The following is a 28,000-nucleotide window of genomic DNA, read 5'->3' as shown; positions in this document are numbered from 1 at the left end:
TTGACAAACAAAATTTACTTCAACTTTTATAAGGATGGAAAAAGGGGGCTTATACAGTAAGAGAGGAAAACTATATATAATGAACTTATTACTGATTAAGTAATTACAGTTTACCCTTGAACAACAAAAGTTTGAACTGCACAGGTCCACTTATACTGGGATTAAAATATCTGTAAAAAACTGAGAATCTACCCACGCAGAGGACCCACTTAAGTTGTACAATGATACGCTGGATAGTAAGAAAAGAAAGAAGCTTGGTAAACATAATTTACAATTTAAAAAAAAATTTATTGTATTTTTATTACCATTTGGTCCCCTTATATCTACCCCCTACACATAATTTACAATTTTATTATCAACCCTTTAATGTCAAAAAATTTCTAGAAAATTATATGTGAATTAATTTTCATCAAGCCTTCATACATTATTTACATTTTTATATTTGTGTGTGTGGAAGTTCTATATGTAAGGATACAGGCCTGACTAAGCCTTTCCCACACTATTCACATTCGAGAGGTTTGACCCAGCGGGTCCTCTCACTCCTTCAGAGGAGAAATGGCTGAAGGCACTTCCACACGCCTCATATCTGCATAGTTTCCTCAGTTGTGCACACTCTCATCTCATGACTTGGAAGGGTTTGTTAAAAATAAAAGCTTTTCCACACACCTAACACTCACAGGTTTTTCCCCAGTATAAGTTCTTTCATATCATTGTAAGGACCTCTGTTTTCTGTAGGTTTTACCACATTGTTTTCACTCACAGTGTTTCTTTCCAGTGTGAAAACCTTTTATATCTGGGATACAAATTAAGGCAAGTGAGTGCTTTCTCACATTCCTTACATTGAAAAGCTATATGTCAAGTGTGAATTTTCATGTGTCTTTGCAGGGATTTTCGAGAGATAAAGGCTTTACCACAATGTTTACATTCAAAAGGTTTCTCCCCAGTGTGAGTCCGCTCATGCGTTTGTAAGGAACTGTAAGATATGAAGGCCTTTCCACACTCTTTACATTCATAAGGTCTCTCCCCACTGTGAATTCTTTCATGTATTCGAAGATTGCTGGGATATCTGAATGTTTTACTACATTTTTTACACACATAGGGTTCCTCTCCTTTGTGAGTCCTTTTGTGCATTTGTAAAGAACTGGAATATCTGAAGGATTTTCCACATTCCTTACATTTGTAGGGTTTCTCTCATGTGAGTTCTTTCATGTGTTTGTAAGTTACCAGAATATCTGAAAGCTTTCCCACATTCTTTACATTCATAGGGTTTCTCTCCTATGTGAGTCCTTTCATGTGTTTGCAAGGAATTAGAAAACCTAAAGGATTTTCCACATTCCTTACATTCATAGGGTTTTTCTGCAATATGAGTTCTTTCATGTTTTCGAACATAATTGGGAGCACTGAAGGTTTTACCACAATGTTTACATTCATACGGTTTCTCTCCAGTGTGAGTCCTTTCATGTATTTGTAAGGACCTATTATTACTGAAGGCTTTTCCACATTCCTTGCATTCATAGGGTTTCTCTCCTATGTGAGTCCTTTTGTGTGGCTGTAAGGAACTGGGAGATCTGAAGGCCTTCCCACACTCCATACACTCATAGGGTTTTTCTTCAGTGTGAGTTCTTTCATGGATTCGAAGATAACTGGGATACATGAATGCTTTACTACATTTTTTACACTGATAGGGTTTCTCTTCAGTGTGATTTCTTTCATGTCTTTGAAAACTTCTATAACATCTGAAGGTTTTTCCACAGTGTTGACATTGGTAAGGCTTCTCTCCTCTGTGGGTTCTTTCACATATTTGCAATGAAGTTGAAGAACTGAAGGTTTTTGCACACACCTTACATCTGTAAGGAGCATCTGTAGTGTGTGTGATCATGTGTCTCTGAAGGGTTTTGAACCACATGAAGGTTTTCCCACACATTTCCACACATTTATAGGGTTTCTCAACATCGTGATTTTGTTCATGTTTTTCAAAACACTGAAGATACCTGAAAGCTCTCCCACACATGTTACACTTATATGTCTTCCCTCCATATTTCTTATACTCAGAGGGTTTGTGTCCAGTGTGACATGTGATATCCCCATTATGGGATGACTGATCTATGAAGACTTTCCCCCACACACTATATTCCCAGGGTTTTCCTCCAGGAAGAGTTTTCTTCTTCACATTGAGATTTGGAATAAAGCTGACATTTTCCCCACATTGGCTACTTTTTTCACCTTTATGGAGTCTCTCTACCAGGTGACTTCTGTAAAAAACAAGAAGCAAGCACATTATTAATGAGCTGTTTATTAGTGATTTTAAATTTATTAGAATAATTGAACTACATCTTTGTAGCAAAATTGTAGATATTTTGCTTTATCAGTAATGTTTGAAATAGACTACACTGAAAAGTCTGAAAAACAACTTTACCTTACAATTATCAAAACAGTGACACTCATAGGGTTTCTTAATGCTGTTTCCATGTGAACTAGTTTGCAAAAGTAAACACCTATGTCATAAATAAGAAAGTACTTCAGTGAAAATTTTTCAAGAAGTAATTAACTTGAAGCAAGGGTTGTTTTGGTTGCTTCTTTTTAAAATTTTGCAGCAAAACAGGTTTTTCATATGAGACCCTGCTTTCCATGGTGTGACTCACCTTTGTTTTCCTCCCTGGTTTTCATACTGGTCTTCCATAACAACATCTGTCCATTTTTTACCTGTAATGCAGACCCAGAGAAATCACTCCAAAGTATTAGAAATCACAGAAGAATCATAGCTTCTAGATCTATGATGGGCTGTGACCACACCCAGTTTATTTGGCAGTGTCCTTCCTTCCCACATCCCACATCTGAAAACAATGTTGAAGGGTGAGAAATATGTGTCCTGTAATTGAGGAAGTGAAGGTAACTTGTCATCCTTACTGACTGAGGCCAGGTTCCTGAAGGTTTCCCACATCACATCTCTGTAGAGCTTCTTCTGCACAGGCTGCAGTAACACCTACTCCTCCAGACTGAAGCGCACAGCCACATCCTCAAAGGCCACCGAGTCCTGAAACAGCCTGAATATGTTATTTTGGGGACTGACAGCACTGGACACCGAGATCCCATTTATAGGAAGGTTACATGTGATTATATCATCTCTAAACATTTATACTATGAATTAATCATCAAAAATTTACTCTATCAACACTTCATTCCTTCTATAATTAACACCATTATTAACAAGTAAAAATTATCAACACATTTTTCTGTGATCACATTATACCATATTTTTCTCTAACGGCAAGGTTCAGAGCATGCTGGGAAATGACACAAATGACACAAATAAAACTAATATTATTATTTTAAAACCATCAATTCCTTGTGAAAAAAATTCCTTCATTTCTCTCATTATCTATTTACAGTACCCCATAAACTTCATCTGCATGAGGTTTAAATAAATAAAATCATAGTGAAAACTGGAAGCTCTTTTTTCTGACTCCAATACTTGTTTATTGAGCTTTGATTTATTGCACTTGGCAAATATTGCATCTTCATCAGTATGAAGATAAGACCCTCCACCAACAACACATTACAATTCCCTGAAGGCTCAGATGATGGTGAGCAATTTTTTAGCAATAAAATATTTTTTAATTAAGGCATCTACACTGACATTATAGACATAAGGTACTGCACTCTTAACAGACTAAGGTGTATAAATAAAACTTCTTTATACATTGGGAAACAAAAAAAAATTGTACTATTCTTTACTAACTCATGCACTTTATTGCAATGGTCTGTACTATTTCCAAGGTACACCAGCAATCTGAGGCAGCTGGCTGAATAAAATTATTCTTGTGGGGAAGCTCTGCTTTTACCTTGTGTAATATTTATCATAGACTCAGTTCTTGGACCTTGGAGCTCAGATCTTAGGAAGAAGGCAGGACAAGCTAGAACACAAAATCCCTGTACTCCTGTGCCTCCGGGCTGCTGCCAGCCCATTTCTGGCACATATGGGTACACACACTAGACACAAATATACCAGTGTGCTCTTTCTAGCACAATCATAACAGTCAATTTTGGGATGTGCTGACACTGGAACAGGTTCAAAGCCGCAGATCACAAGAGAGTCCATTGATGTCCACAATGGTCTGATGATGAATCTGCCCATGACGGTAAATTACATAAAGATATTTGCAGTGCTTTCCTTCAAAAGAACACAAAGCCTCTATTCCCCAACTAGAAGGACGCTTTTCCTCATCAGCCACTCTAGAGAATGCCCTCCCTTCTTCTTTCATTTCCAAACCCACTTCCCCCAACCCCTGCCCATGGAGTAAAGGAACAAGATAGCTCAACCTAAGCATGGAACTCCCTCAGCTGATGACAGCACACATGGCCAACAGGGAACGAAAGGGCTCGTTACTTCCACAGGTACAGTCTCTGGAGGCAGCAAGCCAGGCATCTCCAGCAGGTATGAAATAGCCTGAGAGAACAGCAGCAAAAAGAAAACTTCACGGACTTGTTTTTTGAGGATAGAAATGCACTAGGGCACAGGGGGCAAACACAAGGCCCATGGGCCAAATCCGGCCCTCCACCTTGTTTTATCCAGCCAGTACCTTGTTTCTTCCCAGCGGCAGCACCGAGCTCTCGCTTAACTGTTAAGGAGTAGTTACATTTATACAGTCCTAAAATTACATTCTGCCCTTTGAGGGCAACCGTGAGGCTGATGTGGCCCCCAGTGAACATGAGTTTGACACCCCTGCACTAGGGTGAGAATTCACACACAAGGGCAGGAGTTTGCATGGATTCAATCTCTTGTGACTACAAGAGGGTGAGCTAAGGTTTTCTTGTCACGTTGTGCAGATGTGGGGCACAAGGGGAAACGGGGGAGATGTGGTTGAAAAGAACAGAAAAAAATCAGTGAAGTAACCTTTCACTAAGATTTTTAAAAATTATAATAGAAAACTGTCAAGTCAGAGAGCTCAAATAACACTAAATATGATAACCAAATATTTCAAATCAAGTAAAAGTCAAAGAGAAACAGAATACATTTAAAAAAGCCAAAGTGGAAAATGCCTTAGTTACCATGAAACAGAGACAAGAATTAAATCAAATTTCTTCCCTGAAACCATTCAAGCAAAAAGAAACTGAAGTAAAATAAAATATTTTTTACACCACTCTTCCAGAATTTTGTGTCAAACAAATCATTCAAAAATAAAGGAAAATAAGGTCTTTCAGCAGCATTCAAAAACTGAGGTATTTGTCATGAGTTCACCTACTTTGAAAGAAAAAATATTCATCAGAAAGAATGTAAATGATGATGTGGTAAATTAGAAAAAGAATTAAGGCATAACAAATATAGTTTGTTTCTTAGCATAATTAGTATAACAGATGAGTTTATTTAAAATAATATAGATTTCAATTTAAAATAATAATAAACAGGGCCATTCTCCAAAAAGGCATAACAATCTTCACATATATGTGTTCAACAACAGAGAAGCAAAATACTCGGGTAAACCTGACAGAATGCAAGCAAAAATGGATGCATCCACTACTATAGTTGTAAACTTCAACAGTCCACATCATGAATAATAAATTCCAGCAGGCATAACACCAAGGACAGAGATCAACTCAATAGGGCCACATAACAACTGGATTTAATTGTAACTTATAAAATACTTCATTCAACAAGAACAGAATTCACATATTTCTCAAGTTCACATGGAACTTTAACCAGAACAGAACAGATCCTGGGACATAAACCACACCTTAACAAATCTGAAAGGACAGAAATTGTACGCAGTATGCCCTTACACCAAAGGCATTAATATAGAAATCAGTAACAGGATGATAATGGGAAACCTCCAAATATGTGAACATTTAACGACACAAGTTCTCAATAACACATGAAATCAAAGAACTTTCAAAACAAAAACACAGTTATTATGAACTACATGAAATAAAAATAAAACATGTCATGTGTCATGGGCTGCAGCAACAGCAGTCCCTGAAAGGTAATTCATGCCGTCAAATGAATATGCTAGGAAAAAATCTATAATTATTAACATGAGCATCCAACTACAAAAAATAAAAAGAAGAATGATTAAATTCAAAGTCAGCAGAATTAAAATATATACATATATATATATACACACATACCATGGAATACTACTCAGCTGTAAGATGAAATACTGCCATTTGTGACAGCATGAATGGACATTGAGAATACTATGCTATGTGAAATAAGTCAGAAAAAGCTAAGAATCATATGATCTCACTCATATATGGGATATAAAAGTGAAACTCATAGACACAGACAACAGTATGGTGGTCACCAGAGGGAAGGGGTTTGGGGATGGCAATAAAGGGTAAAGGGGGTCAAATATGTGGGGATGGATGATGATTTGACTCCAAGTGGGGGGCACACAATGCAATATACAGATCATGTACACTTGAAACCTATCAAATCTTATTAACGAATGTCACTTCAATTAGTTTAAAAAAGAAACAACATTTAGAAAAGAAATCAAGGTAATTGTGTGAAATCAATGAAGAAAAATAAAACAATAAAAGCAACTTGTGAAAATTAATAAAATTGATAAACATCTACTCACAATAACTAACAAAACAGCAAGACAGCTATCACACCCAAGAGGTGTAAGAGACGGTCGCTGAAGCCTGATAACGAAGGAGTTTCTGAGGACGCTACCAGCTGTGCCTTTCGCACAGCAGCGTTCACAGTCTGGAATCTTCAGCGGTACTGGTACTTGTTAAAGGTGGGGCAGTTTGCAAGTAGCAGCATAAATGAGCTCAAGCAAAATTTGTAAATAAGCAATATGTTGTCCCCCAAACACACAGAATCTACACAATGCTCTGGTTGTTGAGAGATACTATACCTATTTCATCATGTTGTCAGGAATGTGGTAGCACTGTATTTATTAAAATCAATTTTTTAAGTGACCCAAGAATCAGGGCCTCATAAGTTTCAGGCAGCGAGCCATCTACTTTTTTTTAGATATGTCAAATGAATGTCCACAAAGGACAACATCACTAATGTCATTGTCATACCTGTGCTCCTGAGGCAAAGAAAAGGCAGTTCAGACCCTGCCTGTGGAGGCTGTCTGTGCTGACAGAGCTGAGGTTCCTTCCCTGAGGGTGACCAGGTCGAGGGATATCCCGTCCCTTCAAGGTGAATCCCCACTGCAGCTGAGAGACTGTTGAAATAGACACTAAACAGAACAGGCTCACCTACAAAATGTGTGCCAATCTGTAATGTGTGGACAGTTAGTAAATTCAGCTGGGTACTGGGTGCAGGGGTTTATTTGGTGTGACCACAGCCTCAAGGGTGAGAGAACCCAGTATGAGGAGTTAGTCTTTCTTTCCAGTACCAAGCACAGGCCAAATTCATCTCTTCAAAGGATAACTGGAGATAATCAAGTCTTCCTAAAATGTTGCTTACAACAGTTTGCAATCCCTGAAGGCCCTGTTTAACTTATACTGGGTCATCTCATTGTACTGAGCAAACGCCACAAAGTCCCATTCTGTGCAGCCACATTGGAAGTGGCAAAGGCATTTAATTTAATTTAAATTCATGAATCATTGCTTAGGAGTTCTCCTGCTTAGTAAGGAATATTTTAGAAGAGTAGGTGTTATAATCATAAGACACGGATGGAACTCAAATGTGTCTTGCAGACAAATGCTATATAATTTCACTTATGTGGGGAACGTAAAAAGAACAAAACCAATCGACAAAACAGAAACAAACTCAGAGACACAGAGAACAAAATGATGATTGCCAGGGAAATGAGGAACAGAGGAATGGGTGGAAAAGATGAAGAGAAATAAGAAGTACAGACTTCTAGTTATATAACAAAGTCACAGGAATTTAATATACAGCACAGGGAATATAGTCAATAATATTATAATAACTTTGAAAGGTGACAGATGGTTACTGACTTATTTGCTGATCAATCCTAAAGTATATAAGTTTTCAATATTATACACCTTAAAATAACGTAATAGTAGTGTATAAACTATACTTTAACATACATAAATCAGAAATTACAAAAAAAAACAGAAAAAAAAGCCTGCTTTTTAAGGAGTAACTATCTGACGGTGTCACCAAATTCCCAGGGTATAATTATCCTAGTGACCACCTATTGCCCACCCACATTTCAAGGAGAACTTAGCCTCAGTGGCATCTTCACTCTAAATGCACAGACAGGTTCCAACCAAAACATCGAACTAAAATCACTGTAAGGAAGACCCCATTCCCACACTTCTACTCCCAAAAGACAACAGATTTTCAAAAATTACACTCAGAATCCTTCGTGTAGAAAACTCAGGCTCAGTGGGGTCCACCAGGCCCTCTGCTGTGCCCCAGTGAGACCACAGCATGGCCCCCAATAGCCCGGAGGCCAGGATCTGCACTTCAGTCGGGGCAGGTGCAGCAGCAGAGGCGCTTAGGGAAACCTGGTGAGCCCTCTGGTATCAGGGAGCCACCTATGGGCTGCCTTTCCCTGTCTCCTCCCTTTCTCTCTAAAATAACAGCTCTTTAGGGAGTGAACATCTGATGAACTCACCTCCTTCACAGGGTGCAATCATCCTCGCACCCCCCTGAGAATGCCCTGCTGTTGGGGGGACCCCAGCCTCAGTCACGCCATCACACTAAAGACAAAAGCTCCAACAAAGACATTGACCCAGGACCACTGTAAGGAGGGCTTCATTCCCATACTCCTGCTCACCAAAAAAAAACAAACAAACAAGGAATTACCTAAAATGTCAACCCGGAGTCCTCCATACAGAGAACCCAGGCTCAGTGATGTCACCAATACAACAAAGGGCAGCACAGCTCACAGGTGAGGGTGTGGCTCCCCAGCAGGCAGCCAATCACAGAGCAGGAGCTGCCAGGTTCTTACCAGCCTGAGAGATACAAAGGTGGTGGGGGAGGGCTGAGGCTTAAGTTGTCAGTAAACAAACATGGAACATTTGGATCTACTCTCATTACAAGAACAAATACAAGAAAGGAAAATGTGCATTCTCACCGGCTTGGTTTTATATAAAGAAACACTAAGTAAATCCTAGAAGGGACTAAAATTGATTATTTGAGGGAGGATGGCGTGAGCACAAGGGTGGAGCAGGCTATGTGGGCAGGGAGTCTTCTTTAGTTTCCTAGTTTAGAAATTTAACCTTCCAATATGCTATTTATTTTTAAAAAATGAAAAATATTTACATATACCATACCTTCTATGCTTAATCAGTATGTTTAATTAACCTTTGCTTTATAGAATTAATTTAATTCAACTTTTCTACATAGAATACAACTCCAAGATTTAATTCTTTAAACATTAATGGATATAAAACAGCAGATCATCTAAACTTTCCCAGTCCCTTTCTCACAAAAGACACAAGGCATTATAATAGTTTGTCCCATCACTATACAAGGCCTTTCCAGTAGGTATCCAGCCATGCAATATGAAAAATAGAGACAATTATTGAAAAAGATACCAGAAACACTGTAAATAGGACAATGACGCCTCAGTCCCCAACAAAGTAGGAACCTTAGGACCTCACACAGTTCCCTCAATTGCCATCAGCTGCCCCATCATATTTTCCTGAATCTCATCAATGTTCTGAAATCTCTTCCCTTTCAAAGGTGATTTTAGTTTTGGGGAAAGCCAGAAGTCACAGAGGTGACTCACCTGAGTCACCTAGGTGATTTGATGTTCCTCCAAAAACTTCTGTATGAGATGTGATGCATGTGCAGGCATGTAGTCATAGTTGCCCATAGCTGCAGCCTTGTGAATCATCCAAATAGTTTCTGCAGAGGAATGTTCAAGCTTAACACGAAATTGGATGCAGACTCGCTGCTCTACTCGTTCAGTCATTTTTAATGTGATCGCCACACAGCACACATGCTCACTTAACAGCATCTACCACCCCCACTGACTAGTGCAGTGAAGTCGGCATTGTTCACACGGGTGCACTCCAGTCCACTCTCCCTGGCTGCCAGGTTGCATCATGTTGGGCAAACCATTGTCGTTATATTAACAATGGCTGGGCTTTTTCTGGAGAGACCTCATATTTGACGCTGGAGTATTTTCAAGAATGAGGAGCATATAGTAATGCATTAGGGGTTTGCAATGAAGCCCTGAAAAAAAACTATGATTTTCATACATTTTTACAGGTTTTGAGGCATTTCCCTCATATCAGTGAAACTAGAACATCAATTGCTTTTTCCTCACATCCTTTGAAATACGTGATCATTTGCTTTAGAAATGGTAAACCTTTTCAATATCAAAATTCTCTAGAAACATGGACAAACACTGACCCCCCAAAATACAAAAAACACCCATCCCACATCTTCAGGTTTTGGGGGAGGGTTTTGCTAAATGGAACCAACATCTATTTGATTCCATAATTATCTTGCCTTACTCACATGGTATTGCTCAATCAACTTATACATTAGAAGCCCAGATGCTGACGGAAACCACATCAAAGAGCTGCAATATTCACCGGAGAAAGGAATTCAATAAAAAGAAACACAAATATTGAAATCAAGATAAGCAGCCAGCTTCCCTACAGTTCACAAGGAAACCCACACTCAGGTAGGTAAACATAACTGCAAACTTTAGGTCTAGACACCCCCATCTGAGCTAGAACCCCGGGGAGCAGGTCAGTCCCTGAGGAAGGCAGGTAGGGACACCTGGGCAGCCCCAGGAGTGAACCCTGGGAGCTCCGACAGCCTCCTCTCCTGTAAGCATGGAAGCACTCCCTCCCCCGGGCAACCACTCTCACAGTGAGGAAACTCTCAGCCTGATTCAGTTTTGAGTTCTTACTCAAATGAACTCTCCAATTCATAAACCATTTGTCCAACACACAGAGCACCTGATCTTCATAGATTTTCTCAGTGTGCACACACTACACTCTGAATGTCAAATATTTAGGCATTAAGAACAATAGGGCATCACCACCACACAACCCCCCTGCGCTTGCATCCCCAGCCCCAGGGCTCAGTTGCTTTCTCATGAAACTACCTGAACACTTCTGCTCTGCAAAAGGAAGCCCTGGAATTGTATTTTGGTTGTTGTTTTCTTGTTTTTTAGATTTTATTTATTTTTACAGAGAAGGGAAGCAAAGGAGGAAGAGAGGGAGAGAAACATTGACTGGTTGCCTCTCGCTCTCCCCCAGCAAGGGGTCTGGCCCACAACCCAGGCATGTGGAATAGAATGGGCAGCTGTTCCCTTTGCCAGTTGACACCCAAACCACTGAGCCATGCCAGTCAGGGCTGGAATTGTATTTTATAACACCGTGTCTACATAAAAAACAGCCAAACCTGTAGAAAAATTTTATAAGCTTATCTGAGCCAAAACTGAAAACAATTGCCAGGAATCAAGATCTAAAGTGCTCCTTTTATGCATTTGAAATTGAGGAGTGGATATAAGGAAGATCACAAGAGGACAGGAGAAAGCAAGGGAGGATTGGACTACAGTACTAATTCTGGCACTTTAAAGTGTGTTAATCTAGATGCCCAAGAACAATGAAAAGGGCTGGCTTAAAACCTTTTACTAATGACGTCAGAGGACTGAGGTGTGACTACCCACCAGGAGCTGCCCAGGTAGGAATTTGTGACCAGATCGCCCCTTGAGGTAACTTTCCACAAAACCTTTTTGTTGTTGTTGCTCACAACTCAAAAGTGAAACAAACTTCAGAAATTTACTGCATATTCTCAAGAAAAAAACAGTTACAGAACACTATAAAAATGTAATACTGAAATATTTAATTTTTTCAGAATTCACCTTTTGTGCCTGTTTGGAACTATTTTATACTGCTTTCAAGCTCTCTTCATTAAATACATTTTTATTCCTATTGGGAAAAAAATGAGACAAATCAGTCAATAAAGTTTTTCAAGGTGACAAGCCCAAAGTGCTGACAAAAGAGAACACTCAGAAAATTTTCTAAAAAAAAGAGAAACTTCTACTCAAATGCCTTCCCACAGGAAGGGATCTATCCTCTGTGCTGAGGATAGATCCCGGGAGGACAGGCAAAAGGATTTCACACAAAATATTTCAGATAGTAATCCTATGACTTTTTCCTCATGTAGAATATTCACAGACCAAAAAAAAAATTAAAAGACAACATTCTATTACTGTTAAAAATATATAAACAATTAAAATATGGGTCCTTTTGAAATGCACCCTGGAGGACCAAGAATTGATATTATGATTCCAAGACAGATATTTGGGAATGCAGAAAGGAAGCCAGAATTTTATACTTATATCCAGACCCAGGAAGAGCTAAACCGCAGTGACAGGGTCATGGATTTGAGACTCTGCTCCCAGAACACTTGAAAAACTCAGGAGAAAACGGGAAATCCTGGGAAGGAAGGAGGAACTGGGACGTCACAGACCACAGTTGCTTTCTCATGCAAAGCCAGAGGCCCAGTCCTAATTGCCTTATGACCCTCTCTGTGGTTGCTGTACAGTCTGGGTGATATGGGGCTGCAAGCACAGAGCTGCCCAGAGAGGATGTGGGCCTGGAGCCAACGTCACTGAGCACAGTGACCGGACAGGACACCAGGGGTTGGCTGCCAGCCTAGCCCCCAGGCTGTGGGCTGAAGGGGACCGAGGTCTCAGCAGAGCCAGCCCCTGGAGGACTTGGGTCTGCAGACTCCAGATCTGATGGAGGGAAGGTGGTCCCATCACAGGCCATTCCATATGGTTCCAACTGGCTCCCCTTGTCCCCATCTCTGAACCCGGGCCTACACACTCTAGGTTTTCTAGGTCTCCCTGAGTCCCCGGACTCCCACGAACTTGATAGGTCACAGAGGCACAAAGCCACCAGGGACCAATGAGAGAAGGGGTCACGCTGTCACCAGCCAGTTCTGACATCCAGCCTGTGATGTGTGTGTCCCTAGCCACCTGCCCCAGCCGTGCCCCTGACTGGGCAGAAATCGATGTTCCTTCCCTCTCTGCCAAATTGACAGCTGGTATGAGGAACCAAGGCTCCAGGGAAAACCTCAACTACTTAAACCTTCAACAACACACTCCTAAACAGCTTGGGCATGAATACGGGGCTAATGTAGTAAATCCTACAAGTTCAGCAACAGAAAGTAACCTCACAGGATGATCAGATCACTCTTCAGGCCTACAACTTCTTCAGTGAAATCTTTACCTCTGCCTTAAGCAAGCCCTGTCCCCTCTTCGTGTGCATCTAGGTTAGCACACCTTTAAAATGCCAGACCAATCCTTTTCTCCAGACCCCTCAAGGAAGCACAGGAGCTTGTTGCCTGCATATTATTCCAAATTAACGTACTTTTTATCAGTCACAAAAATTTCCCAAAAATGCACAAAAAGAGCAGCAGAACTGCTCTTGCCCAGAGCATCTCCTCGGACCCCTGAAACCATGCTCCCAGGTGTGTCCTCGGTCGGCTCAAATAAAATCCAACAAACATTTATTAAACTTTCCGAGTAGGTTTGAATGTTCTGATGTTGACAAATTTGTGGACAAAAGAACTCTCAAAAGTAATTAAAATCATTTTGTAATAAATAGACATGAAAATACAAATTATCAAAAGTTGTGGGGTTCAGCAAAAACAGTCCCTAGAGAGAAATTGTAGCACTGAAGGCATATGATTGAATAAAAATATTTGTAGTCAAGTATCTAAGCCTCTCTCTGATGGAATTAGAAGAAGAAAATCAAAATAAACCCAGAGTAAACACATAACTAAGCACATAAAATTATCTTTAAAATTAATAAAGTATTGAAAATCAATTAAAAAATTAACAGAACCAAAAGATGCTTCTTTGAAAAGTTTAATAAAATTCAGGGAAGTCTCTAAAAGCTAAAGGGGGGGAGACAGAAACAACTCGTATCAAGAATGAAAAAGAAGAAAATGAAAATGTAAAAACATTTAACAAAAACCCAAATCCGTTTAAGATGGCAAACTAGGAATGGAGGAGAACCTCTTTTTCAGGAGAAAGCCCATCTACAATGTACTTACTGGTAAGAAACTGTCTGAGACCCCAAATCTTCGTCGTTCTGCCTAGCACCGCTCACATCAATAGGACAAGACATATTTGGTAAAGCAAGTCAGAAACTTTATTCCCTGGCCATGGAATGGAAAAAGATAATCAAATGCTAATGATTCCTTCTCCCAGATTCTGGAAATTTAAGAAAATATTAAAAGGTTGGGGGGAAGGTAGGCAGGTTCACGGGTGGGGATTCTGGGGAAGGGTAGAAAGATTTCTAAGGCAGCATACACAGTTCTCAAATATGCTTGAAACACGCCCAGCCATACATCACCTGTGTTATGTTAATGTGAAATCTCCATCCCTGCGCACAATTTTTAGTAAGCTAATAAAGAAAAGTTTGCCAAAACTTTGGTTGAGAAGGGGTTTCAGGGGCCATCTTGCATTTTTCTGGTGCAAGCCCATTCTTGGTGGTGGTCCTTAGGTTCCTTATCTGACTCCTGCTGGCATGCTTAGCTAACCCTAGAATTTCTGATTTTTCCTAGATGATTTCAGCCTACTTTTCTATTTTTTAAATTTATTTATTTATTTTTAGAGAGGGGGGAAGGGAGGGAGAAAAAGAGGGCAATGTGAGAGACAAACATCAAATGGTTGCCTCTTGAATGCCCCCAGCAGGGGGCCAAACCCACAGCCTAGGCATGTACCCTGGCTGGGAATTGAACCCAGGATATTTTGCTCTGTGGGATGATGCCCAACCAACTGAGCCACACCAGTCAGGGCAAGTTCAGCTTACTTTTTGTCAAGTACCATGTTGGAGAGAATCCAAGAAAGTCAGTAGAAGTCGAACTGATAATGTGGTGGCACAACCTAGTGACAGAACTAGATATTTTCCTGCTAAGATCAGAAATAAGGCAATAATGTCCCCTCTCACAAGTCCTAGTCAAAACTGTCCTGGAAGTCTAAGGAAGGTTGCGGAAAAAACAACACCATTGTAACCGAATGCAGGTCCGGCTGCCTGCCACTTAGAAAAGCCAATACGTCAGAGACAGGTGCTCATGTAAAAAGGAAAGTGGTTTATATTCAGGTGCCAGCCACCTGGAAGATGGGGGCTCATGTCACAAAGCCCATCTCCTTGGGAAGATGGGGGGATCACTCCCAACATCTCAGGCTAGGCAGAGAGGTTTTTACAAGGAGGGAGAGGGGAGCAGAGCAAAGAAATCACGGGAGGAGACTGAGAAGTTCTCTGCGTGCAGACGAGCACAGCCCGTTCCGATAAGGCAAGTGACCGTCCGGTGTGTGTCATCCTGGTTCAGCCATCCTGGCACTGCGGTTGAAGGTCAGCAAATCCCCCGGAGCAGAGATGCCAGAAGGCCGGGGTCTGTGTCTTTTGAAGTTAGTTCCTAGGACTCTTACACAAATGTGCTGTTTATCTACAAGCTGCATATCAGTCAGAGTCAGCAACTCCAAATCATTTCTCCACCTCCCTGACACCAACTGGGTGGCCTACAATCCAATTCTACCACCAACCAGAGTTAACAACAGAGTCCAAGGTTTAAGGACTCAGTCCCACACACTCCCCACTTGTCATACAGTGGCCATAAATAAAGGCCAAGGCCACACACATTTCTCCATGGCCAACTACAAATCCAGGACACACCCGAATGCCTCTTAATTCACTAGAATGACTAAGAACTAAGAACAGCACTTACATATTAGTATCGGTTCACTGAAAAAGATACAACCCGGGAACAGCCAGAGGAAAGGGTCATCAGAACGAAGTGCAGAGGGTGGGGGTAGAGGGTGGGTGGGAGTGTCCATGCCCTGTGCTAATAGCACTGGCCCCAGCAAACTGATGTGCTCACCAACCCGGGTCTCTCCTAATCCTGAGGTTTAGGGTAGGAACAGAGTTCCAGATGCAGGCATAACTGACTAAGTCATTGACCACTAGTGAGTAACTCAATATCTAGTCTCTGCCCTCCCCAGAGGCGGAGGGCTGAGCTGAAAGTTCTAAGCCTCTAATCAAAGTTTTTTCTTCCCAGTGACCAACCCCCATGCAGCTGTCAGGGACCTGCAAACAGTCACCCCATTAGAACATGAGACACTCCTATCACATTTATCACTAAGGAAGTCTAAGGGCTTTAGTAGGTCTTTGCTAGGAACCATAGACAAAGATATACCATCTTCCTCATTGCACCACAGAAGGTCACAGCCCAGGCTCATCACAATACGGACCCAAATCACAGGACTGCAGAACGCTGCCTCTCCACCCACAGCACCACGCTCCAGCGGCAGCGCTCCGGGGGAGCACAGAGCGCGCCCTGGAAGGGCTGCAGTGTCAGAACTTACGTAGAAGCCTCTGTGAAACTCTTACAAAACAATGATGAATGTGAACTGTAATTGAACAATAAAATTAAAAATAAAAGAGGCCTCGGTAGGACTCTGAAATAACAGAGAGACAAGACCAAGGACACCTAAGGATATTTTCGACTCTGACAGTGACATCAAATAGAAAACGCAGACAAAACCTGAGTCAGATAAACATAAAACCTCACACTAAAGGCCAACTTAACCTCACTCAGCTCCTTTTTCACAGTACATCATACAGATTTTTTCAACAAAAAACTACAAAACACGCTAAAAGAATTAAAGACGCAGCCCTGGCCAATGTTGTTTAGCAGATTGGAGCATTGTCCCATGAACCAAACAAGCAAAAGAACATCTGAAAAAAATTATTCAGATGCAACAGCTATGTTGGAATTATCTGCCCAGAAGTCCAAAGCAACCACGGCTGATGTGCGAAGAACTCTAATGAAAATGGTGGACAACTCTCAAGGGCAGATGCATAATATATGCAGATATGGAAACCAAGGAAAGATCCAAATGGGAAGTGCTAGAAATAAAAAAAAGAACAGAAACGAAAAATTCATTTGCAGGCTCATCACTACAGTGAAAATCGTGAGGGAAGAATTGGCGAGCTTGAGGAGATGTCGATACCACCTTCCTACACTGAAATGCACAGACAGTAAATGAACAAAAGGGCAGAACAGGAATCCAAGAGCCTTGGGACAGTCACAAAAAGTGTCACATGCACATATGGGAACACACAACAAAAAGGGAACAATTCCTTCCTCTGGGCTCCTTGGAGCATTGCTGTGATACATTTTACTTAATCTATAAACTGTAATTTCTATAAACAGAAAAAAATAAATGACTTAATAATGACTGAGATTTCCCCAAAATTAAGGGTAGAAACCAAACCACAGATTCAGGAAGCTAAGACATCACCAAACAAGATAACGACATACCTAGAAATACCACATTCAAACTGGAGAAAAATCAAAGCAAAGTGAAAATGTTGAAAAAGCGGAGGGAGGAAACCTTAGTTGTAGTGAAACAAAGATAAGAATGAAATCAGAATTGTTCTCAAAAACCACATAAGCCCTAAGACAGTTTTGTAAGCAACTGAAGTGTTGAAAGAATAACCAATTAATCAGAATTCTGTGTTGAAGAAAATTATGCTGTAAGGGAAAAATAAAAACCTGCTAAGATAAGCAAAAATGAAGAAATTTGTCACCAGGACACCTGCTTTACAAAAAAAAAAGTTAAAAGAAATGTTAGGAGAAGGTAAAAGATAAAGGTAGAATAAATGAAGAATAAATGAAGCTAATATAAAATGATGTTGCTGTTTTCATTTAATCCAAGAGATACCACTTTGTTCAAAGTATTCATAGCAACAACATACTCAGTAATTACACCTCACAGATTGTGTGAAATGAAGGACAACAGTGTTACAAGGGACAGGAAGGCAGGAATTTGGAATACTGTTACAAGGACCCTGCATGTCCAGTAGAGAGGTGTAGTATTACTTCAGAGAGAATTTGAGTTAGTTGTAAATGTATACTGCGAACTCGAGCCCAAGTAAAAAAATATATAACTGATACACTGAGAAGAGAAAAAATGGAATCAGGTAAAATGCTCAATAGAGGGCAAAAATAACACAAGAAAAGTGGAAAACAGAAAGAAACAAAGAACAGGGGAAAATACAAAACAGTCAAACATACAGTAGAGATTGATTCAACTATATCAATAACCACTTAAAAAGTCAATGGTCACCCTGGCTGGTGTGGCTCAGGTGGTTGGAGCATCATCCCATACACCAGAAGGCTGCAGGTTCGATCCCTGGTCAGAGCACATACCTAGGCTGCATGTTTGATCCCTGGTCAGCGTGGTTACAAGAAGCAACGAATTATTGTTTCTCTCTCACACTGATGTTGATGTATCTCTCTTTCTCTCCCCCCCACCTTCCTTTCTCTCTAAAATCAATCAACATATTTTTAAAATTTGTTAATAGTCTAAATAAACAAAGGGAAGATGAAAACTGCCACAGCAAATAATGAAATAACAATTAAGTGATCTATGAGAATCACACGTAAAGTCACATTACAAGTAAAGATGAAAAGCAAAGGACAGAAGAAGATACACCACAACAATGCTGAACAAAAGAAAGCTGGCAAAGCTGTACTAACTTCAGACAAGGCAGATTCATAGCAAGAAAAACGCAGAGATAAAGAGGGGCATTACATAATGATAAAGGGGTTCGCTGTTCGAGAGGACACAGTCATACGTGTGCACACACATGACAACAGTGCAAGCAGTAAAGATGCACGCGGGAGAGCTGAGAGTACTGCAGAGGCGATGAATCCACTGGGGGAGGTGGAGACTTCGACACCCGCCCCCACGAGTAATGAGGAGTTCCAGCAGGCAGAAAATCAGGATGGAACAGCTAAAGTAAACTGCACCACCAACAAGTGGATTTAACTAAAATCCATGGAACATAGCATCCAAACACAGCAGAATACACATCCTTCTCAGGTTCCGGTAAAATATCCACCAAGACAGGACACATTCTATAAAACAAAACACACCTTAACAAGTTGGAAAAGAGAGAAATCATGCAAGATGTGATTGGGGACAACAGAGGTATTAACCTAGAAATCAATAACAATGATAGTTGTAAAACCTCTACATAATTGGAGATTAAACAACATACTTTTAAATAATACATGGCTCAGTAAGAGGATGACTTCAGAAAGTCAGTTGGATAGGAGTTTTCTATAGTCATCTACCCAGAGTACATCGATTTTGACAACAAGCCAAGGAAGACAGAACTTTTGTGGAAGTTGGAGGGTCCAGTGGAGAAGTTCCTACACACTACTGGATGGAGAGGGAGAGGGAGAGGGAGAGAGAGAGAGGGAGGGAGAGAACAGGCACCATGACTAAAGTAAGAAGAGCAGTTTCACTTTACCAGCATCCTCTCCCCACAAAGGCAGTGGCACAGCCCATTGCCACCACCCCTCAGCCCACTGCTCCCTACTGGGAGAAATTGAGACAGTTGTGACTAAGCACCTGGTTTCCCCAGCAGTAGGGACACAACCCACGAGGCTCACCAATTTCCCACTGCATCAAAAATACTAAGGGGATTGGCACTGCTGAGTGGTTGGAAGGCTGGGACCAGGGAAGAGTTTCAAGGACACACTGCAACTGGGCTTGGGACTCAACCAATGGCTACAGACCCAACTCACTGCTTGGGGATTCTATCAGGAGGCTTGGATTTTAGCTACATGGGATGCAATGCTTGTAGACACTCCCAATTGGCCCACTCATGCCATCCCTGCAGACACTCCCAATTGGCCCACCCATGCCAGCTGCATGGGCCTGCTCCAGATGGCTCAGAAACACACACAATCAGCTGGCTCAACTCTGTGGGATTGGAGGAAAACATAAACTCAGTGGGATTGGAGCATTTCAGGGGAATTCCCTCAGCAGAACAAATAGGAGACTCTCAGGACCTGGCCTGGCTTTGAGCAATCCCAAAAAGGCATATAGTCTTAAGAATTTTTCCTAAAGAGAAACCCAAAGGCATGAAGTAGGCACATCCATAGGAAAAAAATCTGGAAAAGTCTCAGAATCTCTACTGGAGTGGACTAGTAAAAGTGTTTCTCTCCCAGTGGCAGTCAAATTTCACACCATAGGAGTTTGTCAAGGTGCATAAAAAAAATCTAAACAAAAAATGACACTAAAAATTAGAAGATTGACAGTAAATGATGTTAAAAATTATCTGACAAAAAATTATAAATAACTGTTCTGAAAAAGCTCAGGAGCCTCATAAGAACACAGATAATCAAATCAGACTTATCTGGAGATGCAAGATGGTTCAACATATGCAGATGACTAAATGTGTTACTCAATTTACAAAACGAAAGACATTTATCTCAACAGATGCAGAAAGAACATTTGACAAAATTCAACATTCTTTAATGATAATATTCTGAACCAATCTGAGTACCTCAACATAACAAAAGCCACATGTGACAAGCCCACAGCTAACATCATACTGAATGGTGAGAAGTGACGCCTTCCAGAACCTGGCACCTGTCAGGGGACAGAGGACCGGGCAGGCACACCCTCCCCCAGGTGGGCTTTGCCAGAGTGCTCAGGTGTGGCTCCACCATGGCTCGTGGAGGCCTTGGTAGCTCAATGAGTTTGTGGGTGCTGTTTCCGGACCTAAGACAAAACGGGCAGCTAGGTGGGGGCTCACGTGCTCGGGGCCCAGGGGAGCCTCTATTTGCAGCAGAGGCCAGTGCGGTGGTAATTCCAGTTCTCTTGACACATACTGTTGGGCTGAGGAGGGCGCGTTCTCACATCAGAAGCCTGTGGACAACTTAAGGCCATCGTGGGGAACTCCAGGAGGCGAGAGAAGATGTCAGTAAGCCCCCTACAGCGAAGGAGACTCCGAGGGCACCTACAGGGAGCCTGCTGCCCGGCCGTGTGAACACAGTCTAGAGCCTCCTGTGGCAGGGATGCCTACTGAAGGTGAGCCGGTTTGCAAAAACAGTACAAATGGGCTTAGGTAAAGTTTGTAAACAAGAAATCCTTGCCTCCAGAGCACCAAAACAACCATGATACGTGTTTGCTGAGAGGGACAATCACTATGTTTTTAAAGATTTTATCTATTTTATTTTTAGAGAGAGGGGAAGGGAGGGAGAGAAACATCCATCAGTTGCCTCTCATAAGCCCCCAACTGGGGACTTGGCTGACAACCCAGGCATGTCCCCTGACAGGGAACTGAACTGGCAACCTTTTGGTTTTCAGGACAATGCTCAACCCACTGAGCCACACCAGTCAGGTCTGGATAATCACTATTTCTTCACATGTCAGAGAGGGAGGAGCCCTTGTTTACCAAGAATTTTCAGAAACTGAACCCAGATGTCAAGACCTTACCTCAAGGGCAGGTCAGTGGAACTGTGTGCGTTTTCAAGCTCCTTTGCTCAATATTTGTATGTTCTGTGTGAGGTCAAATGAATGTCCTCAAAGGAGGACATCATTGGTGCCATGTCTCATTTGTGCTCCTGAAGAAAGGTGTCTGCAGTTCAGACCCTGCCTGCACAGGCTTGTGCACTGACAGTGGTGCTGAGATCCCTGCAGGTAACCAGGTAAAGGAGCACCATGTCCCCAGAGAGGTGTAGGCCAAGTGCAGCTGACTGCTGAAACAGGCACCGAACAGAACAAAAAGAGTCAAATCTGTGAAGCAGGGTATTTACCAGTTGCTGAGTGGGTGGAGTCAGTAATGTCCACTATGCTGAGGACTGGGGATAGCGGTTTATTTGGTGTGGCTGCGGTGGGAGATGTCGTCCATTCTTTCCGGGCTAGGATCAGACCAGTGGTTAAAGGAGAAGCACTGGAGATCATCGCTTCTGCCTAAATAGGCTTTTTATAACTTTGCAATCTTCCCAGACCCGGTTACATTACACTGCGTTACACTAAGTAACTGGGGGTAAGACCCTGGGTGGGGGGAGGCTTCTTGTGAAGCCTGTTTGAGAGTTGCAAAGACGATACAAGTTTAGTTTATGATCGTTGCTTCAGAGCCTCCTTGCTGTGTGTAAAATATTTTAGGACAATGGGTGCTATGCCCATGAGGAATTTAAGGAAGATGAATTGTGCTCATGGTCAAGGTGAAGCAACCTGTTCGTCCTCTGTGTTATACTGGGCAACTCCCCTAAGAGCACCAGGGCACCAGGACCGCACTTACTAGAGTCCCAGTCAAAACTGCAGTGTGAGTCCCGGCGCTGAGGACTTGTATGCGGCTTGGGAGTGAGTGCCTTACAGCAAACGGCGAAATCAACGCGGAACAGATGCGGGAGGCCCTCAAACCAGGCAGTGTCCTTTCATTTCTTTCCTTGTACAAACCTTTTTAGTATACTGTGGATTTCTAATTAGTAAAATTGTAGACCTTAGTTTAGTTTCTGTCTTTTTTCCTGTTTCCTTTCTCCTCTTTCCTTGCTTTGGGGAGCAGTGGGCTCTGTATATAATTCTGTGGTGGAGGTGCCTCTCTACCCTGCTATTTATAACTTTTTTCTCCTGAGAGCCTCTAACCAATGCATCAGATTTAAGAGCCTTTCCATGAAAACTGGTTGCTTTATGGAATTTAAGGACCTAGGCTGAAACCAGGTTTGAACTGATCCCTGGGCTGCACCACAGTGTGGCCCCGGCTCAGGATCCGTGTTGCAGCAGATGCAGGGGCAGCAGCAGCAGCAGCAGCAGCAGAGCTGCTTAAGGTCCTGGGAGCCCTTTGGCATCCTAGCAGGCTGGGCTCAGCACGCCACCTGCTGGCTGCCTTTCCGCCCCGCTTCTCTCTCTCATTCTAAACAGCTGCTCTTTGGAAGTGACCACGGGATGGGCCCACCTCTTGCACAGGGTGTAGTTCCCTCTCCCATCCCCATCCCTGGGACAGGTCGGGGCCATCTCAGCCTCTGTCACAGCTTCACTCTAACACACCGGTAGGCCCCAACAAAAATATCAGCCCAGGACCACTTTAAGGAGGGACCCAGTCCCACATTGCTGCTCCCAAATGCCTAGAAATTCCAAAACCTGCCCACTCTGGTGGGCAGCACACAGCACTGAGGCGGGGCGGGCCCAGCAAGGCCTCGGGGCAGCACAGCTCACAGCACCAGCTCCCCAGCCCCCAGCAGCCCCAGCGCAGGAGCACAGCAGGTGAGCAAGTCCGAGTAAGGGAAGACAGACCCGGGATGCCCCTGTCTGGACACGCTGCTCATGTAGACGACAGTTATGGTCACCAGCAAGGTGCCCCCCCTACACACACACACACAGACAGGGTAGAAAAAGCTCTATGAGTCACATAACTGAGGTCTCTGAGGAGAGCAGAGTGGCCTCTCAAGCAGCTCTGAAATGCTTCAGAGTTTAAAAAGAAAAAAAAAAGGAATGGACCTGGGGTTTTATTGTGGCTATAGGGTGATAAAGAAGAAATAGTCAATAATATTTGTCAAAGAAAGCGCTGCAGAATTTGTTCAGAACTGCTGCAGTAGGTATAGAGACCCCTGTGGCAGGATTCACGGTGGGTGAGAGATGAGACTGGCTCTGTTCTGAGAACAGCACAGGCAAGTGGGAATTTATGGCCAGACAGCAGGGTGGGGCCACTGCATGAAAATTGCTAAGAGAAGAATCAGAGGTTAGGGGTTCCTGATAAACCGACCTAACAGGATTCTTGGTGCACACAGGCCAGGGTGATCAGACGTCACCTGATGGTGGAGGAGGAGGAACCTGGTCAGATACGGAGGGTGGTCAGATAGGAGGGCGGGGGATTCTGGTTCGCCTCCCTCACGGGGTTCCTGCTAAAACTGGATTTTACAACAAGTGTAAAGATAGCCCTGGGAGAAGATTCAGGAGCCTGACACAGTTTGGTCAAGCAAAGCATCCTGGCTGGGGGCAGGGCCAGGGCAAGAGTTCTACACACACGTGGGCTTGTGTGGTTGGAATCTGAAGCCAGTGCCAGGGGAGGGAGCACGGACTTCCTCATCCGCCTGTCCAGGTGCAGACACCGGGGACAGGGAGGGGGCGGCTTAGCAGTCAGCTAACACCAAACAATGTGAGTCTGACTGCTCATTACAAGGACAAACGTGGGTAAGAAAAATAGGCACTTGCAATGACTTGTTTTTAAATTAAAAAAAAAAAACACTAACAGGAGACTCTTGAAATGATAAAAATTGTATTTGGGAGTGGCTGGAGCAACATTTCCGGAGGGACCTGGATATGTGGGCAGTGAGTCTTCTTTAATTAGACTTTTCTATCTTGCAGATTTATTTAAGATAAAAAAAGAAATGTATATACACCATGGTTTACCATCTATTAGACTTTCTTTCATTGTAACTTTTTTTCATAGGTAGCCACTCTAGGATTTAATTCCTTTAAGCACTAATAATACAATAGTGTAAACCATACTTGTGAAAAAATTAAACCTCTTGCTGACTGAAAGGACAAGTTGCATCCTGGTTTATTTTTTGCCTTAATCTCACATGGAAGTATTTTCAGAAATAAGCAGTACATTGTGATGCAATTCAGGTTTGGGTTTCACTACTTAAACATAGTAAAATTGTTAAAGATTTACAGAAGTTTTGATGAGTTTTCTTCTGATCATTTACAAACACTGATGTAAAAATTTAAAATGGACCTGAGAGCTTAAATACTTTCATCTCATATCTTGAGCTTCTCTAGCCTAAAGATACAAAAACTCTATTTAGTTTCACTACTTACTTGCCTTATGAACATGGAACATCTACCTCTTACCTCTCAATCAATTTACATTTTTAAGCCCAAGATACGAAAAGTGTTACTTCCCTCACAGGGAATAAAATTACCAAGTGCTCAGGGAAACTAGAGTTGATAAAGGATCCAAAGGAAAAACACAAGTTTGGAGTCAGCTCAGAAGAGCAGCCTGCTTCCCACAGGGCAGGAGGAGAGCCGCTTTCAGAAGGTTCCACATCTAGACTCTCCAGATTGAGTCAGAGCCCCTGAAGTGGGCCAGTCCCTGGGGACAAGGGGAAGGAGGACACCTGAGCAGCCCCAGGAGTGAACTCTGGGAGCTCCAACACCCTCCTCTCCCTGGGGAATAATGGAAATGCTCCCTCCCTTGGGCTTCAGCTCACAGCAAAGAAACACTCAGCTGGATTCAGCATCAGGTTCTGACCCAAATAAACTCCAAGTGCACAGACCCTAACCAAGGTCACAGACTCCTTTCACAGACTTTCTCAATGTGCACGAATTACACTGAACGCACCCACACTGCGGATGCAAACTCCACCCTATGTCTAGAAACAGGCCCTGGGGAGCCACAACTAAACCCTCAGAAAGAGCATTGCCTTCTCCCCCATGTGCACATACGCCCCAGCTTTCTAGGGCTGCAGCTTCTCAGTGCACGGGCTCCTTCCATGGGGAGTGTGAGCAGGTAGGACACCTGCAGGGGAAGGCTCCCCAGGTAGAACCACTGGGCCTTCCAGCACTTCCCGCTGCAGGCTCAAGGTGTGGAGTTAGGGCTTAGCTTGGATCACTGACCTCAGGATTCTGCTCCAACTTGGAGTTGTTTGATATTCTAAATGACACAAACCCGGTGTGTGAACCATCCAGCAAAATTATTTCAAACCACCATTTATGTGGAAAGAAAGAAAATTGTGAAGCACTTTTAATAGTTCAACTAAATCACACACACACACACAAATAACCATCCCTTTCAGGAAAAAGATGTTAATTTTTATTTCCAGGGAAATTACTAGCCTTCTAAATAATTAATCAGATTTGAACACTTCTGTATGCCCTGGCATTTTACTTGAAAACATCCAAAAACAAAAAACAGACCTCACAAACTTACTACACGTGCTCGGGGAAGGAAGTATGAAGGGAGAATTCTGTACAAATGGAATGTAGTACTGGGATCTTTTTTCTGAAATTTACTTCTTTCCTGGCTCTTGGGAGATATTTTATATAGTCTTTTAAACTCCGATTCAAAATGTTTCACCCCTGTTGCAAACGTAAACTTAAATGAATGAACAAATGGAGGCGATTCCAGGAGGGGCGGGGCTGACGAGACCTAGCACCCAGGGGAATTCCAGACAGGAGCCTCCAGGCCAGGGGCTTCCCCAAGGGACGGCTGCGCCCGCGAGCGGTCCTGGGGAGAGGAACCGGTATTCTTCAGCGTATTCCAGGTGGTTATTCTAGGCTTTCTCTCATATAAAATACCCACAACAAATACAAATCTCTGAAAATGTCTCTGTAGGAAAAGGATAAAATATTAAAATATTGGGTTCGTTTGAAATGTATCCCGGAGGACAAATAGTTCATAACGATGCCGTTGCGACCCGGAGAGGGAAAGTTGGCTTGGGAATGTGAGGAGGATTTGAGTAACTAGAGACTTGGTGGCCGTCAGGAAAAACTAGGCTGGGGCACAGGTTCGTGGATCTGAGACCCTCTCACCCAAACATTTGGAAAACAAAGGAGAAAATAGTCCCCCTTAGGAAGAAAGGAGGGGGACTGTGCACCCCACAGACGACAGCTCCTGCAAGACTCGAACCCCTCAGAGTGCCGACTGTTCCCTGATGACCCTTCCTGTGGTCACTGCACAATTTGGGGAAACTCGGGGCTGCGAGTGCAGCATTGCCCAGCGAGGCTCTGGGGCCGAAGTGGCCACGCTGCATGCGGCAGGGGAGTGAGGTCCGCACACCAGGGCGGTGACTGCAGGGCGGCCCGCTGGCCACCGCCGCCGGTCTGACCAGCCCACTCATCCCAGTCTCCGCACATGGCCCGCGCACACTCACCATGTCTAGGTTTCTGTGTGTCCCCGAGTCCTCCCTCCGCTCCACAATCAGAGCAGATCACACCGTGACAGAGGCTTTGCAGAGCCTCCAGGGACCATTAAAGACAGGCGACACCAGCACCTAAGCAATCCTGGAGCAGAAAGGGACTTGCGCGCCTGGCACAACGCCCCACCCACCTACCCCGGCTGCGCCCCTCATTAGACAGTTCTCAAGGCCACGCCCCACATGCATGACTGACAGCCAGCTGGAAGACTCTTTTTCTGAGAACATGCACCCGCAGGTGGGGGGAAACCGGACTCAGCCAGGAACGTTACACTTGAAAGAGAAGTTTTTCCTTGCCTGGGGCTGCTTGTGTTGCTTCTCCAGCTCTTTGTCACCCGCTGAGGCATCAGTGTGCACAGGGTATTCCCGATTCAGCTTCCGGATGCACGGATTAATTACAGACCGGAGGGTGGTCCAGGCCAGGACTGATGGAAACCGAGGAAAAGAGGGAAGATAGAAAAAGTACAAATGGGGGTCACTTTAACCAAGCTGCTCAATTATTAACGTTATGAAGATTGAGACATGAGGAAATGATCTTTTTTCTTGTCTTAACTTGCCTGGGTACTTAAACTTCTGAGCTTTCCAGTCCTGTGTCAGTACCCGGACATTTATTTACTGGCAGATAACCCTAGGATTACCTTCCAAAGGACTCAGGCCACCAGACCTCCTGGCGCCCATCCTCCAGCCCACCTAGCATCCCTCCCCCAGGCCCCCTGATATCTGACTGATAGCCCCCCTGGACCAAACCTAGGACTGAGAATACAGGACAGACTTTTCTCCACTGTGTGACTTTTAAGAACTCTTGATTATTTTTTTCTCCTTTGGATGCTCCTGGGATTTTGCCTGACTGTATCTCCAGGTTGCAAACTAAAAGATCCTTGAATAAATCTTTATTATTTATTTCTAGCCAAATTCTCCTCATTCATTTATATTTGATTGACAGAACAAGATCATCTTATGTCGCCTAGGGGTCAAGGGCTTGGTGGAAGGCTATGAGTCATTCTTGGAGCTGTCTTTGTTTAGAAACATGGACACAATCTGACTTCACCATCTGTAATGACGTGTCTGGCCTCATTTTAATCCTTGATTCTTGACAGCATGGAGCCCTCTACCCTTCTCTTCCCCATCCCCTCTCATTTGGTCCTCTTAGTAAGACTCCCAGAGCACTTGGCGCTGGTGGGAAGTTGGAACCCAGAAGCCCTAGCCTTGGCTCAGGGACTCTTCTCAGTCTAATCACAGGGTGTGAAGTGTGTTCATTACATCCTCAGGTGCAGTTTACACTGGAAGGAAATTTAATTTAGATCAGTTTTGAGATGCACTTGGAAACCCTTGCCCCACAGCTTTATTGAGATATCATTGACT

At 43.0% G+C, this 28,000-nt stretch overlaps 1 protein-coding gene across 1 annotated transcript; it reads right to left on the bottom strand.

Annotated features, from left to right (window-relative positions):
• Positions 1 to 747: 747 nt before the first annotated feature.
• Positions 748 to 26,698, bottom strand: LOC123828409 (zinc finger protein 14-like). The gene is given in 5 exon segments (XM_045853347.1): positions 748 to 1,192; positions 1,194 to 2,252; positions 2,643 to 2,703; positions 2,908 to 3,034; positions 26,597 to 26,698. Coding segments are annotated over 4 exon segments (1,491 nt in total). The 5' UTR covers positions 2,942 to 3,034; positions 26,597 to 26,698; the 3' UTR covers positions 748 to 855.
• Positions 26,699 to 28,000: the final 1,302 nt, after the last annotated feature.

Source organism: Phyllostomus hastatus, unplaced genomic scaffold (genome assembly GCF_019186645.2).
Source record: "Phyllostomus hastatus isolate PE091 unplaced genomic scaffold, TTU_PhHast_1.1 phas_contig_98, whole genome shotgun sequence".
In the NCBI taxonomy this organism is placed as follows: domain Eukaryota; kingdom Metazoa; phylum Chordata; class Mammalia; order Chiroptera; family Phyllostomidae; genus Phyllostomus; species Phyllostomus hastatus.
Note: the sequence above shows the minus strand (reverse complement) of the source record. Positions and strands in the feature narration are given on the sequence as shown.